This window comes from Ciconia boyciana, chromosome 12, assembly GCF_034638445.1.
Source record: "Ciconia boyciana chromosome 12, ASM3463844v1, whole genome shotgun sequence".
In the NCBI taxonomy this organism is placed as follows: Eukaryota; Metazoa; Chordata; class Aves; order Ciconiiformes; family Ciconiidae; genus Ciconia; species Ciconia boyciana.
The window spans coordinates 23427474-23443588 of record NC_132945.1 but is presented as its reverse complement, the minus strand read 5'-3'; the positions used below and the strand labels follow the sequence as shown (position 1 = coordinate 23443588).

The following is a 16115-nucleotide window of genomic DNA, read 5'->3' as shown; positions in this document are numbered from 1 at the left end:
AGGTCTTCAACGAGTAAGTTCTGGGATAAATACTACCATCCAGAAGCCAACAAAGGGAAAAAGATTTGCTGTGGTACCAAGCAAATACAGAGAGGGAGGGAGTTTAAATTTAAAAAAATAATAATTGCAAAGCATCCATCAGTCCGACCATGGTCAAGGACAAACGCCCAGTCTTTTCACACAGAAAGCATGGGGTTTCATGCCAGGATCAAGTCCCTTTACACCGGCAGGTCTCCAACAACACCCATAGTAGATACTGCTACGATGAATTATCATTTTTCCATGCTCAAGTACAGACAACTGGGTTGCCCCAAGAGACCACAATTTCTAAATATGTTTTTCCACCAGTTCATTTCTGAACTATAAGAGGTGTTGTACAGAGATGGCAGGCAACAATGCCTTATGTCCGGGTATTTCGAGGAATTGTATATATGCTTGCCATAAGTTTACCTCAACTTTAATGTAAACTGGACCAGCCGGTGCCTGAGTCCAGAGGGAGGTGCCTGCAGACCTGCCTGTGGTGCGTGGATGCCCCAGCTTGGCCGTTTGCAGCATGAATGGGATTTCTCTAGGAATGGAGCCAATCCTCCCCCAGCTACTTTTCTCCACGGATGTTCAGAGGTAATGTTATATTGGCTTTCCCAGCCCTGCTTGACTGTGCTTCTCGGTGAAGCTGCTGAAGACTTCACAGAATCACAGAATCAGAGAATCGTATAGGTTGGAAAAGACCTTTCAAGATCATCGAGTCTGACCATAAACCTAACACTACCAAGACCACCACTATACCATGTCCCTAAGCACCTCATCCAAACATCTTTTAAATACTTCCAGGGATGGCGACTTCAAAAGCTTCAGCAATATCTTCAGAAGAAAGCCAACCCTGCAAGCCTGTTTCCCCAGCTCGCAGCTCCAGGTGTGCTGCAAGGTGCTCTGCACCATACACCTCACGTACCCCCAGGTCAGTGCTGCTGATTAGCTTCCCAAATACATGCCTGCCTTCTGTTTCTTTTCTACTTTGTCCCAGGCAGCCTGCAGGGTTGCCCAGCGAGCGTAGTGAGCTAATTCCTGGGAACGCCCGCTCCGGCTTCAGCGGTTCAGGGGCACCTGCAGAGGCTGGGCAGCACAGGATGGTGCTGGGTGTGCAGCACAGGTTGTGGATGAGCTGGTGGCTCTGCCATTTGCAGACGTAAATCTCTGCTCTCTACTTACCGGGATGTATCTGGATGTTCATGCAGCCAGACAAAGCCTCTACGGCAGCAATGCAGGCTTTCACTCTGCTGGGGCTGGAGAGATCTGCCCGGCTCAGGGCATCACAGTGTTCCCTGCTGAGGTTGAGGTGGGTCTAAAAACAAAGCCAGAAGAGAACAGGTACAAGCACGGCCAGCTTCTCATCCCTTCTCATCCCACCCAGAAGGCTGCTGGCTTGAAATAGCCAAGTGCTACCTTCACCTGACAGGCTGCATGTGTCCGTCAAGAAGACCACATTGCTCTGTCCCCACCAAAAACAAAGGTCTGCACAGTAACAACTGCCGCGGTCACCAACAAAGCCCTGGCAAACCTCAACATGAGTTTCCAAAGGGCTGGCACCTCTGGGATCACTACTGGCAGCAAAGTGGTGGGGAGGAGAAAGAAAAAGCTAAGGAAACTGCAGCTTGAGTTACTCAGAAATGAAAAGGTCAATGACATAGAGGTCACTGTAAGCAGTGGAAGTGAGGATTAGCTGTGCTATTACAGCACAGTTCTTGCATTTATGGTATGTTATGTTTGTAAATAATTTGCTTTCCTGTATTCCCAGAGCTCATCAGGAGTCTTTCCACTGGCTGTGCAGTCCCCTGCGCCAGTGTCTCGGTGGCTATGAGGTACTGCAGAGAAAAGCTCCTTCCTCCACGATGGATGCTGAGACATGCTGATGTGCACAAAGTCCACAGCTGATGGCAGACATTGATTTAACAGTTAAGTTACCTTCAAGGGGGGGGGGGGGGGGGGGGGGAAGAAAAAAGAAAGCAGGAGAGAAAAGGAATGGGGAAACTCCCATCAGTGGGAAGTGGGAAGAGAAGCAACAGGGTCCCTGGAGAAACAGAATCACAGAATCATATAGGTTGGAAAAGACCTTTAAGATCATCGAGTCCAACCGTAAACCTAACACTGCCAAGCCCACCACTACACCATGGCCCTGAGCACCTCATCCAAACGGCTTTTAAATACCTCCAGGGATGGGGACTCCACCACTGCCCTGGGCAGCCTGTTCCAGTGCTGGACAACCCTTTCGGTGAAGACATTGTTCCTAATATCCAACCTAAACCTCCCCTGGCACAACTTGAGGCCATTTCCTCTCGTCCTATCGCTTGTTACCTGGGAGAAGAGACCGACCCCACCTCTCTCCAGCCTCCTTTCAGGCAGTTGTAGAGAGCAATGAGGTCTCCCCTCAGCCTCCTTTTCTCCAGGCTGAACAACCCCAGTTCCTCAGCCGCTCCCCATCAGCCTTGTGCTCCAGACCCTTCCCCAGCTCCGTTGCCCTTCTCTGGACACGCTCCAGTCCCTCCATGTCTCTCTGGGAGTGAGGGGCCCAACACTGAACACAGCATTCGAGGTGCGGCCTCACCAGTGCCCAGCACAGGGGACGATCACTGCCCCAGTCCTGCTGGCCACGCTATTCCTGACACAAGCCAGGATGTCACTGGCCTTCTTGGCCACCTGGGCACTCTGCTGGCTCACATTCAGGCGGCTGTCGACCAACACCCCCAGGTCCTTTTCCACCGGGCACTTTCCAGCCGCTCTTCCCCCAGCCTGCAGCGTTGCGTGGGGTTGCTGTGACCCAAGTGCAGGACCCGGCCCTGAGCCTTGTTGAACCCCACACAGTTGGCCCCAGCCCATCGATCCAGGCTGTCCAGGTCCCTCTGCAGAGCCTTCCTCCCCTCAGCAGATCAACACTCCCGCACAACTTGGTGTCATCTGCAAACTCACTGAGGGTGCACTCGATCCCCTGGTCCAGACCATTGATGAAGATATTAAACAGGACTGGCCCCAGCACCGAGCCCTGGGGACACCGCTGGTGACCGGCCGGCAGCTGGACTAAACTCCATTCAGCACCACAACAGCCCCTCCAGGGCTCCTCTCCAGGGCAACAGGCAGTCCCCAGAATGCTTTTCCTGCAGTAGATGTATAGTTTGCCTCAGGACCCACTCTAAGTCCCCAGCGGTTTCTCTGCATGTGAGGTTACCAGTGCTGAAGGGATCATGCTTTGACCAGGGGCGGGTGTTGCATGCCCTGACTCTAATAGCTCGTTAAGTACTGTGCTTGCGTATTCCTGGGTAATGATTATTGGCTATTGAAATTACTATTATCTAGTAATGAGAGCTGTTTTTCCCTGGTACAAAGATATAAACTGAAAGCTACCAAGTGAAGGGAGGAAGAAAGCAACTGCCCTCAGTGCCAATTGCTTCTCACAAGGAACCCCACAAACCAGACATAGGTATGCCTGGAATTTGGAGGCACAAGGCTGAGCGGATCTCAGTGCTTTGGGTGCAAGGGTAAAAGCACTGCCCCAGCAGCCTCTGAGCGTGTAAGAAGAAGGTCCCAAAGCTGATAGAGAAAGGCAGACCACAGCATCCCAAGTGAAAGGCTGCAGAGCTGCGTTTGGAAGGTCCTTGGCATTACATCATTTGAGGCTCGTCTTGCCCATGAAAAGGACTTTCAGGGACCCCTCTTACAAACCCTGGACCACAGTGACGGTACAGCACACCATGTCTGCTGCTGGTCTACCTGTAGTCCATCCCAGCTGTGTGGCTGTCCTTATATTATCAAGACCACAAAGTCCCTCATTTCTAGGCCAGAGAAGCTCTGTAGCCTTTGCAGACAGGTAATAGTTTTCAGAGTGTTTGAGGCTCACTGGAAGTTTTTTCTAATAGATTCAAGAGGCTGAAGATTTCTGTCTTTGCAAATCCACATACTGTGAGGAAGACAATCTCATCCATCAGCCTTGTCTTGTTGGAAATGATGCGATGTAGCAAGGAGTTTTCCCGGTGGATGTGGTCCATCTGCTGCTTCACGCTTCCCAGTAACTCGTCGTAGATCTGCAAAGTCTCCTCCACTCTGGCCACCTCTGCCAGGGCCTCATCAATGGAGCTCATCAGCTGTGTCACCCGCTTCTCAGAAGAGATAATGGCTCTAAGGTTGGCCTGTGAAATGGAGAAACAGAGAGCTTCAGCACTGTAGCAGGGACTGATCACCACCATCTCAGAGTCAAATATCCTGAGCTTCACCCTCCCAAGTCAAAGCAGAGACCCTGTCATTATAACGTGCAAGATGCTGTTATAATTGCAGCTGTCCTGCATCACTACCTGCACAAGGTCAATGCCTTACCTTTGCACTTGGCTAAACTCTATATCAGCAACCATCTCCAAGTCCCAAGTGCCAGGGCAGAACAAAACCCTTCCCTGAGCAAGGTGTATGCTCAGAGGACTTTCATCTGCCACCGCAAAGAGGTTACTGTGGAGTCGCTGGGTAAATCCGACCATGAGCAGAACACAGTCTTTGTAGGTTTGGAGAGGGTACCAAGCCCTGCTGGCTTCGGCACCCCACTTTTCCCTCTGTGCACTAAGAAAGTCCCAAGTGGACAGTGCATGGAGTCTCCAACCCTCAATCCACACAACTGCTGAAGTCCCCTGAGGACCTGGGTGTCCATCCCACAACATTTGTAAGGAAACATGCCAACTTTGAGGCACTGGTCATTTCTGTCTGCCTCTAATGCATTTATGCAGACCATGGCCATGCCAAGTGCCTGTCACAGCATGTTTAGCACAGCTCCGGGCATTGCCACTGCTGCCAGGGTGTTACCCAGCTGAGCTGCTCTGGCAGTGGAATTAATAAATAGTTAAATCATGCATGAGACATGCACATATATATGTCTCTCACATGGAAACTGAAGGCATAGTTTGCCTAGGGACATCTCAGGCATTTGTTTTGACGGGTGGTAGAGATATAACGGCATGTTAATTGCTGCTGACAAGCTCTGCTAGAGATTAACTGCTTCCAAATGTTAATTGTATCGTTTTCAGGGCCTATGTGCCACGCGTGATATTAAAGAAAACAATCAATAGACACGGGCCTGGGAGGCATGAGGCTTCCAGACTGCTATTTTTCTCTCCATTAATAAAGCTTTTAAAGAAGTTTGTCTTTTCTGATATTTCAGTTATCTGATATCTTTTTCATTAAATGAAGAAGAACAACAGAAGTATCTGCACCCCCCCAGTACGCCCTGCGCTCGGCTCGCCTGTGGGAAATGATAGGAGGAAGAGAAGCAAAGTCTTGTCAACCCAAGTCAGGTTACTGTGGCTTGGACCTACCCTGTGCTCTGAATTAGGAATGTGTCTGAAAGCCCAGTAGATGCTGGGCATCTACAAATCAGAGCTTGTGGCCTCCCAGGTGCCCTGGCCGTGCTTTCCTTCCCTCCGAAGCAGATAAGCACTTTCTTGCTGTCGGAGCAGTGTTTCACGATCCCCAGTAGATGCTGGGCATCTACAACCCCTGTGATAAGGACTTTCTCTTCTTCAAGAGAAGAACTTCTTCTTCTTCTTCTGCATTGCTATTGGGATAAAGATGAGCTGGCAGTTCCAGCTCTAGAGGTAGTACATGCAGGACAAGATGCTGGAGATGCTCCTGAAATGCGTGAGAGCCACTCCGCAGCACACACCTGGACTGGGCAGCTTCGGTCACACTGGCAAAGCATGGGTTACACTCTCCTGTGACAAATGTAGTGCCATTTTGGGAAAGTGCGGGAGAAAGGACTGTGGGGAATGGCTTCAGATGCAGGCAGATTCACAAAGGATCTGGAAAGGTCAGAGGAATTCTGTAGAAAAGAAAAGCCTGATATCATAGCAAACACAGCAAAGCATCTCTATCAAAGGGTAGAGATGCAACTATCATACTGCAAAGTGATGCAGCTTTCCCACAGGGAGCCCAGTGACGGCAAGGAAGGCAGAGGTTTCACTTGCCAGCAGGCTCAGCAGTTGGATTTGAAGCAGGGCTTGCTAATGCACGCAGATACTCATCTCCAAAAGCACCAACAATGCTAAGCGAATGCTCCTTTTGCCCGGAGCCCAACCAGCCTACGCAGGCCGGTGCAAAGGACCTGCGAGGGAGCAAACAGCCCCGCTCCTGGACTGCCGCTTTGCAGCCGCACGCCAGGGACCCTGGCCCGCGGCCACGGGCTCTGCCCGGACCTTCACATTTTATTAAATGTTCCTAAATTACAGTCATAAACCTCCCGCAAGCCTGTCACCGCCGCGCCTTCAGATTGTCTTATTAGGGCTTAACAGACCCACGGGGGTGTGCCTAGAGCAAAGCATCACCGGTGACATTGGCAGGGCAACTGCTGGCAGAAAGGGCTCTCCGGAGAATTGCCGCTCAGGTAAGGGTAATAACTCTCCTGCTGGAGGTGGCACAAAGCTGCCGGGAGCTGCCTGTGCTGGGATCCTGCAAGTACCTAGGAATACCAATGTGAAAATCAGAGCTCGTGGCCTCCCAGGTGCCCTGGCCGTGCTTTCCTTCCCTCCGAAGAAGATAAGCGCTTCCTTGCTGTCGGTGCAGTGTTTCACGATCCCCAGAAGAGATGGGTTAGCAGAAGGTGATTAGTATTGTAAGAGGAGGACAAGGTGTTATCACTGGGATGTGGCGAAAACAACATTTAAATATATGCATGTGCTAGTCTAACTCCCTGGTATTAATAACACTTAATATCATAGATTAAACCTTAGAAATAGAAACATCTCATTAATTAATTTGTATTAGCAATAAGTGACAGTTATTCATTAGAGGGCATTAAAATAATGCATTCGACAGCGCCTTTCATCTCAAAGAACTTAATAGAGATTTATTAGTTACTCTCATAGGGTATTTTACAGCTGGGAAACAGAGTTGCCTGTATGACTTGCCAAGAGCAAGCAGGAGCAAACCTCAAGAGTTTGGTCTTCCAGATTAACTACTAAGTTTCCAGTGTAATAAGTCGTATATAAATACAAATTGGGAAGACAGCAAATACTGGAGCTAAAGGAGGTTGGATTTAAAGTTTGTGGTTTCTTGTATGTTTTAGGATATTTCCTTTGGCTTATTTTTTCCTTTTTGTTCTTCAGTTACCTACCCATAAAATCCTAGCACCAGATGTATTAGCATAAGATAAAAGCTCGAAGCAGCTATCTCATTATTTAGCTCCAGCACTCAAAGAAACAAGTTATCCTCTGCAGAAATGCAATAAAATACAGCAACTCTAATAAAGTAAATAAAGCTCACGAGTCTGAAAATGTGTGCCTTCTTCATTGGCCCTTTCTACCACAGTTTATCTTTTACTTTTTATCTCCTTCCAGCTCAGTTTCATTTTTTCCTCTTTTCTTTCTCCCTAGCTGCTGCTTTTCCTTCTGTAGGGATCATTCTTGGCCCTTTCCTTTCTTCCAGGCATCCCTGCCTGTCAGACAACCCTTTCTGCTCTTCATCACCCCCCACTTTTTACATGCACATTCATCCCCTCCCTCTCTACTCAGCAGCCTTTATCCTTCCTACCCAGCTTTTCTCTGTTCTCCCCTTCCCGAGGTAAGTAATGTGCTTGTGCTCAAGTTAAAAAAAAAAACATCAAAAAAACCAAAACTGAAATAACAGGAATTTTTGGTGTGTCTGTGATAGCCTTCATGGCAACGTGGCAGGACCCGTCCCCACTGCTTCTGCATGTGCTGCTTGCGGATGGCCACGCCGGACCAGGCACGCCATGAGCTGCAGACCCGGCTGTGGATTTGGCAGGAGCCTGGGGAGCTCTCCGTGCCCCGAGGTGTCTGGCAGGCTAACCCTCCCCGTGGGACACCCGGCCCCATCCAGACAGGGAGGGGAAGATGCACAGCGTGGGCATCGACACCACATTTTCCCCTTGGGACAGTTCCTATAAATCGTTTCCACATGTGGTTAAGGCTGTGGGATTGCTCAAGATCACTGCTGACTACTGACCTGGCTGGAGGCACAGCTTGTAGACCCAGCAGTAAGGGCCAGAGGCAACGCCCTAAGATAAATTTCTTCTGCACTGGTGACCACAGAAATGATGGTCCTAATTCACACTGTGTGGGACACAGAGACTTTCTGCGCAATGTGAAGGAGATCCTGGAGCTCCCCAGTCTCATCCACCTCCCTTAGCCAGCCCCTGAGCATCCCACTTCATTTTGCCCCGCAGTTAGACCCCTACCCATCCCTGCACTGTCCCCAGAAATTATAATCCCCCACAGCTACACGTCCACCTGCAGCTGGGCTCCGTATCCTTCCCTGCAGCTGGGTCTGTGCCACTATTTTGTTTTACTCCTTTGCAAAACTGACAGTGGGCTTCATCTGCCCCAAGTTGGTCGGTCACCGTGTTCATCGGAGAGACACCGCTCAAGCCAGTGTCTAAGGGCGGTTAAGCTCCGCAGAGACGGACATTTGGTGCCTGGCTGCCAGGCTGCAGCTACTTTAGCCCCTGCAAGGGGCAGGCAGCCCCACTACAGTGCACGGCAGGACAAACACTGGCCCTCAAGAGGCGAGCAGCAGTGTCCTCCTGACTTGCACCTGAGATGCCTTCTGAGCTGAGGAAGCACAGCACCGAGATGACTTTCTCTCAGATCAAGTGCTCACAGCAAGCGAAAGAGCTGCCGATACCCAGAGACTCAGCGAGTGCCCCGGCATGCCAGGCACCTTCTTTTCGGTCGAGTCACAGCCCTTGGCCCCTTTACCTCATCCAGCACATGGAGATCGTTGCTTAGCTGCTCTGCAAAGGCCACAGAGTTGTTCACAAGGGGCTCGTACTCCTCCATCAGCTTCAACACATCGGCAGCTTCCTTCGGTGTCATCTCCTGGTATGCACTGAGCTCCTCCTGACTCTCAGTCTCTGCAGTCTCCTTTCTGTCTTCTTGGGGCCTTTGTCTCCCTGCGTGGACAGGAGGAGATGTGGAGATGGCCAAAGCCTTCTAGCTATGTCATTTTATTAGCCCTGCTAATATTAGCCCCAGGGGTCCCATTGAGTCTGAGTGACGTGAGTCCAGTGGTCTCAGTCTGCTGGTCAGTTAGAATAAGATCACGGCATGAAGCAAAGAAAGATGTGGATGGGATAAAGGGTCAGCTTTGTAAGAGGGACAAAACAGACATCTGAAATTTAATTTGAGCTCTGATTGTGTTTTTACTGGCTCACCTCTCTAGGATTGTGTGTTGGGGCATGTTGAAATGTTTGTTATACAAAGCTGAGACAAATTTCAAAGATGAATAGGCTTCTTCTGATCAAATATACTGATAGTCATGAGTTGTAGAGTAAAATATATTTTTATATCCATGTATATCTGTACTTCTTGATATACTGCTGGGGAACGTTACCAGGCAGGCAGCTAGCCTCCCCCTGGCCTGACATTACCAATGCTTTACTGCTGGCCTTCCCCAACCCAGAGTACAGGTAGCATCTCTGGAGACAAGATAAACTGTCCGTCTATTTTTCTTCCCAGCCTAGCACTGTGTCTCCGTGGCAAGGGTCAGTGGATAAATGAGATGGCTGTGCCTCCAGATACACAAAACGTGGATCCTCCTGCTTCCCTCTCACTGGTACCCACCTCAGCCTCTCCTGTCATCCACATTCACTGTTTGAAATTTATTCACCTCCCGTTCCTAAAGCGATGATGGTGATGATGCAAAAAACCCAAACCCCTCTGAGTGTGACGAGGAAGCTAGTTACCTTCCACTGTGCAGGAGGGGACATTCACAAATGTGATAGAGCTGGCGAGGAATCGGTGGTTCAGCTTCCACAAGCATCTGATAAAGGTTTTCTTCTCGTCAAAGCTGCTAGTGGTCCACTTGTAAACCTTATCGAACTGCAGATCGAAATCCAGGCTTGCCTAGATGTCAAGAGTTAATTACCACATCAATTAGACGCCACTTGCCACACCACATACACTCAGCACAGGTTTGCAGCACATTTTAATGGCAGGTGCTGAATGTTGTGAAAACACCTTGTGCACCGGGAGGAAAAACACCTCCTGGTTGAAGGAGGGAGGGAGACACATCTCTACGCTGCAGTTTCAAGCTTTGGGGTTTTCAGTGGCCCCAGGAAGCCACGTTGTGAATGGAGACTAGCACAGGGCTTAGATGTTAGAGGAGAGAGCTCAGCCTCTTCAAACAGAGGGATGATACTGACAGCTCCCTGAGACCACCTAGCAAAAAGCCCGGCTGGCATGTGCTGGGAAGGTGACCCCAGGGAGACCAGTGCTACCGGCCACATCATGCTGATGACTGAACTGGTTTTGGTGGAGCTGCACAGGTATAGTCAGACTCAGATCTGATGAAGGGCTAACATGGGCTATTGCGCCCAACATCCCCACATCACCTGATGCGATGGACACCGACTGTACCATGCCCAGGGTAACTGTTGTCAGAAGTTTGATTTGAAGTCTTTCAATCAATGAGTTCCCAGACAAGCTCTGTATTTCCAACCTGACGGCAGGCGATTCCTCTAGTTAACAGCAAATCCTTCTTTGTGTTTCTTTCCTGCAGATACAGACATCTTTCCCTAAACTTCTGCTGCTACCCCAGAGTGACTGGGTAGGATTTGAGAGGTATGTTCGTGGCACTTGGCAAATAATCACAGGCATGATAAAAGCCCTGAAAATAAAAGGATGTGCAGCAATTCTGACCCTAGAAGTGGACACCAGGACACCCATAGTGGGTCAGAGCAAGCAATCAACCAGTCCCAGCGTCCTGATCCAGCATGCTGATTTCTTTTCAGGTTATATAAATCCCTCACCTTTTACTGCAGGTTTTGGGAGATGAACGCTGATGAATTTTGACCATGGCCAGTGGCAGATGCTTGGGAGAAAAAGCATTCAAAGGGCAAGTCCAGAGTTATATTGTCTCCAGGATTCCCTGCCAACCTTCAGCAGCCCATGATCTAGCAGCTTGCTGAGCCAGAGGTTGTATCCACAGCACCGTGTTTAACAGCCCTTGAAGGACCTACTGTCCCTGATTTCCTCTGATGGTTTTTTGAACTTATTCATAGCGTTGGCATCTACAGCATCCTGTAGCAATAAGTTCTGCAGTGTAATGATGTGCCGAATGAGAAAGCTCAAATCAACTGGAGTTAAGCATTTGGGGTAAGCCCAGCACCCACCCTGCCTCCCACTGCAGATATTCCCCTTTGCAATCCTCACCCAACCCAGAAATCTCAAACCTCTCTTCACTCAAGAATTGGGAACACCCAGAGAAAACCCAGAAACAGGCTTCCACAAGCTCAGTCCTGAAATTCCCCCAGCAGCACTGTGGTATCCTGTGTGCTTCACCTGGTATCTCCCAGTGGCCCCGTTTCTTGGCAGGGGAAGGTCACCTGAGATAACGGGAACGTGGACTGGGAAAAAAGCACCCTTGGCATTTCCCCATGTTGTTTTCATCTGTATAAGTGTCAATATCTCTACATCTATCTATGCCCAAAGGATGTAGTCTCATGGAGGGGGAACTCCAGCCACAGGAGACTTAGTATTTGCTGCTAAGCGGTATATAGGTGGAGAGAATAAGCAAGGTTGCTGAACTAGGAACATCCCACAGAATGAAACTCCTTCCTGCACCATCTCATTAGCTCTGCAGCACAGCCTGATCTCATCTTCTGGAGAACTTAGAAGCTGCACTTATAATTATTGATGCTAATCATCATAACAGACACAGAGTTGATGAGGATTGATGCAGTCCAATGACGCTTTAAGGGTTGCTTTCTAAACACCTTGAAGCAATACATCATGCCCCCGCATTGCTTTGCAGGCTCGGTAGCAGCCCCTGCAACGGCGCAGAGCAGTGATGTCTGGGGGAGGAATTTACAGCGCGTGTGGTTTATAGCACGCCTTATGAGGAGCTATTAAAGCAGGGAGGCATCCGTTAATTGCTTCATAAATATTAATACTGTTTTGGTCAAGGGAGCTGTAGCTTTAAGCGCCGCTGGACTTGCAGTGTCAGGACGTGGCTGGCGCCAGGGAAGAGAGGGCTTCCCAGGGCACCAGAGCAGACCTGATGACCAAGCCCTTGCTGTGTGTACTGAATATCAACCCACGAGCTGGAGTTTGGCTGTAGTCGATACTATCTGCTAAACAACAGAGAGCTCGTGTTTTGATTTCTGTGGACCTGCCATGCCATGCAACAGTGCTGACTTGAGCACTGGGCTGCACTGGGGAGCTTGCCTCCGTGGTGGGACCCTGAGAGATGTCAACAGGTCCTGGCTGCAGCCTACTGCGTCAGCCCCTCCTCTGCCCGGGGACCTTGTGCTGCAGCTTCAGCTGGTGAGTAGATCCCATTTTAGGAATGATATGGACAATTCTGGCTGCCTGCATTCAAGAAAGATCAGTTCAGCCTGGAAGAAGCAAGGAAGAGGCATGATAAAGGGAAGAGAGAGGTCAACACAGAAGAGGAGACTAAGGGGTCAGTCTGCTTAGCCTGCCAGAAGGAAGGTTAATAGGGGAGGTGACTGCAATCTAAAAATACATCTGCAAAGAAGAAGAGCTGTCTAACCTAAAGGACAGCCATGGCACAAGCACAAATGGGGATGATGTCGGTAGGAATACAGGCTTGGCGTCATAAGGAGGCTTTAGCCATCGGGACAACCAAGTAAGCTATTTGCCTCCCAGTAGGAGGGGGTTCAAAATACACCAACACTTTGAGATAGAGTGTGATCAGTTTTTCTCATTGGGATGGCAAGTGAGGTGAAAAGGACTGAAAATCCTGGAGGTATCTTGTAATCCTAATTGCTCCGGAGGAAAAGCAGTTTAGAAGACTTGGCAGAGCCAGGCTCATCTGCTAGAGGAAAGCTCAGGCAGGATGAAAGCGTGTATTTCCTTGTGCGTGGGAAAATGTAAGACAATGAGATATCAGTTCAGTTCTACCCATAGGATCAAGATGCCCTGCAAACCTGCAATAGTGATTTTCCTTTCAGACATGCTGTGCAGATGTACTTTATTTGTCCTGGATGTAGAACTGGAAAGCTGTTCTTTTTCTCATTTATTTCTATGCTTGTGAAAACCCAGGCACCTTGCCAGTGCCCCTGGAACATTCACATTAATAAAAAAACTAATTATAACAACTTTAACAACACTCTGCCAGCCCCAGCAGCAGAAAGGTAGCATCTTGTCCATGCTTTCTTTCCCAAAAAACTTAATGTCACCCTAAAAGCACAGACTCACGCTGACTCCAGCTCTCTATAATCCTTCTTACAGTAAATGCCTCCATTTAATCTTTAAATACCCTATGCAAATGTCTGTCAAGAAGCTTTGTCAACATGGATCGACAGATGGGCCTGACAATGTGTTCTGCAAATGCTGGAGACCTGACAAGAGCAGTGCTTTGCAGCCCATCTCTCCAGCCTCTGAGGGTTGCTGCAAAGAGCTTCAGAAGGTCCTCTGCCTGAGGGATAAGGAGAGTTTTCCCACTGATTTTGTTGGAAGCTGTGTCCATGCAGCGGTCACCCACTCACTGCTCACCCTCGTCGGGTATTTGGCCAGCCTGACATTTCCTAACTTAGAGAGGGATGACTCGGGAGGGAGGAAATCACTCCAGCCTCAGCGTCCTGGCCACAGGCATCTCCCTGGAAGAGATGAGGGAAACAAGAAGTCTCCAAAAGCACTGATGCAGGATGGAGGAACCATCCAGGGAGAGACCTCAGTTCACCATACTCTAGGAAACAGCTCTGAGGGAAGGCAGAGGGCTTTTAAATTTTTTTGGTGGTGGTTGTTTCCTCAAAATTAGCGTCATTCAGGCTGATTCAGTCCTATATTAGAAATCTCACACACACACACACACACACCCCGCTGCTCTTCCCACCATCTAAACGTATGAGCTCCAGAGGACCCGAATCCCCCTATGGATCCTGGCCTGTGTCTCTCCAGCATTATATTCATATCTCTCCCCCATGATCAGTTCTGCCCTTTGCCACAGAAGGAAAATCAGTCCTACCTGATCGAGAGTCTTGCCATCTACCAGCTTCAGCTCTGCTAAAGGCCACTTGTAGGCTATCTTGTACTGCTCTCCTCGGTCTACCTTGACCTTCACCAGAAACGGCTGCATTGGCCTAAAGGTGTCCACTGAGGATGAGGGACCGGAAAAAAAAAAGCAACCCACAATATTATTGTTAGCCCAGTACAGAATCACAGAATCACAGGATCGTATAGGTTGGAAAAGACCTTTAAGATCATCGAGTCCAACTGTAAACCTAACACTGCCAAGCCCACCACTACACCATGTTCCTGAGCACCTCATCCAAACGTCTTCTAAATACTTCCAGTACACAACAGTTCAGTGTGAGTGGACAGGTACAGATGGACACACAGACACTGATTTTGCATGGTGGCTGTATGGAGAGAAGCTACAGGGTTTCTGCTGACTTTTCTCTTCATTGAGTATTTACATATGGGAAGTGCTCTCTGGGGTATAATCCAGAGTACTTTGAAGTCTATGGAGGGATTCTCAATAATTTCCATGAGTTTTAAACCAGGCCATTGTGCCCTACACAAGGCACAAGTAATATTTCAGCAAGATGCAAATGTGACAAGAACAAGGCGCCCTAGTGCAATAAGGTTTATGATAGTTGCATACCATATCGCTGGCCCTACAATAGGGTCCAAATGCACTGCATTGTTTGACTGATACCCACGCTAACATATCCCATCAAAAATCAATTCCAGTGCCAATTAGCTTACAGTCACCTCTTGGTTCATCTGGGAGGCAGTCGCTGTGCATCGTTCTGGCTATTATAATTCAGATCTCCCATGTGAGCTAGATATCTCCAGAAACCTGACATGGACAGTTCCAGGGGTAACTCATGTATTTTAGTTGCTACTAATAGGGTGGCTACATCATCCCTTGGAGATATTCCTCCTGCCCTCCGTTGACTACAGAGGGAGTTGAAGCACATCATTTAGGTCAAACACTATGGCTAAGGCTGTCAGAAGTTAATCCTGTAGTAGGTGATTACGCTGGCTAGAAGCTCATTGGCAGGGAAGTCTCTCCCCTGTAAGTTTGTCAAAAAAATCTATGCTAACAACTTCTCCGGAGTGATGGAGCAACTAGAAAAGCATAGACGAAAGGAGATGGAAAATTTCCCAAAGCACTTGCACCTTTGGATCCTAATCAAACAGCTACGTACTCCTGAAATGTCTGGGTACTGTTAAAACTTTCACCAAAATTATGGAGAGACAGAATGAGGCTGTAATGCTGTGTTGTGTTAGAATGGTTTGTTGCTGACCTCTAATGACAGATTTGATGCAAATGGTAAAAAAAATAATCTTACATTGGCGGAGGGAGCAATCCTGCAGACCCCAGCTCCCTCTAGCCAGCTAAAGATCATCCGACATTCAAGAGGGAACTTGTGCTTTTGTTGCCAGTTCCTGACACACTATACTGACATGGCACAGCTCCTGTATTTGGATTAAGATTTCCTTCATTTAATCTTAAAATACAGCATTCCAAGTAGTGGTCATGTCTCTTCTCCCAAATTAGGAAAAGAGCCATCAGAGACCAAACTCTCTGACTAGAGCTGCAAGAAAGCTCCCTGGGTTTGCAACTTAACCTGTCTCCCCCAGCTTCTCACCCACAACGCAGAGAATGGACACCTTCTTCTTCTTCCCTGTCTTCCAGACACGAATGGTTTCCAGCAGCCTCTTTTTCTGCGGGTTGAACACATCCCTTTCCAGCGAGCTCCAAAGAGAAGCCATGGTGATACCTGAACACAACGGCAAGTGGTAGCTGCGTGTGCCTCCCGCTGATGCTCACAGTCACCGCAGGCTGTGCAGCACCTCCTGTGAAACACAGACAGGCTGGAGAGATGATCCACATGCAAGCTCCTGGCACACGGGTAAAATACATTACCCCCACACTGATTTCACCTCTGTTGTCTTGCAGACAGCATGAGTGTTAAGTAATTGCTGTAGACTTGAGGCCAGAAGGGCCTTTTATAATCAGCTAGTCTGAATTCCTGCCCAGTGCAAGCAGGACATGCCAATGCATCCAGCCCAATAAGGCCACAATAAAACTTTCCTAATTTCTTCAAAAAACCCATCCTTTTCGGTTCCAACTCAGCATAGTGTCTGCAGCGACAG

The 16115-nt window shown here is 48.8% G+C and overlaps 1 protein-coding gene across 1 annotated transcript in view; it reads right to left on the bottom strand.

Moving 5' to 3' along the window:
• The window catches only part of LOC140658698 (exocyst complex component 1-like), a 35823-nt gene that overhangs the window by 14852 nt on the left and 4856 nt on the right, over positions 1-16115 (bottom strand). Inside the window, exons 2-7 of the mRNA XM_072877384.1 lie at positions 15608-15739; positions 13975-14102; positions 9728-9887; positions 8742-8935; positions 3951-4178; positions 1210-1342 (exon numbers count right to left, since the gene is read on the bottom strand). Of these exons, the coding sequence (XP_072733485.1) occupies positions 1210-1342; positions 3951-4178; positions 8742-8935; positions 9728-9887; positions 13975-14102; positions 15608-15739 (975 nt within the window). The remainder of the gene's footprint in view (positions 1-1209; positions 1343-3950; positions 4179-8741; positions 8936-9727; positions 9888-13974; positions 14103-15607; positions 15740-16115) is intronic.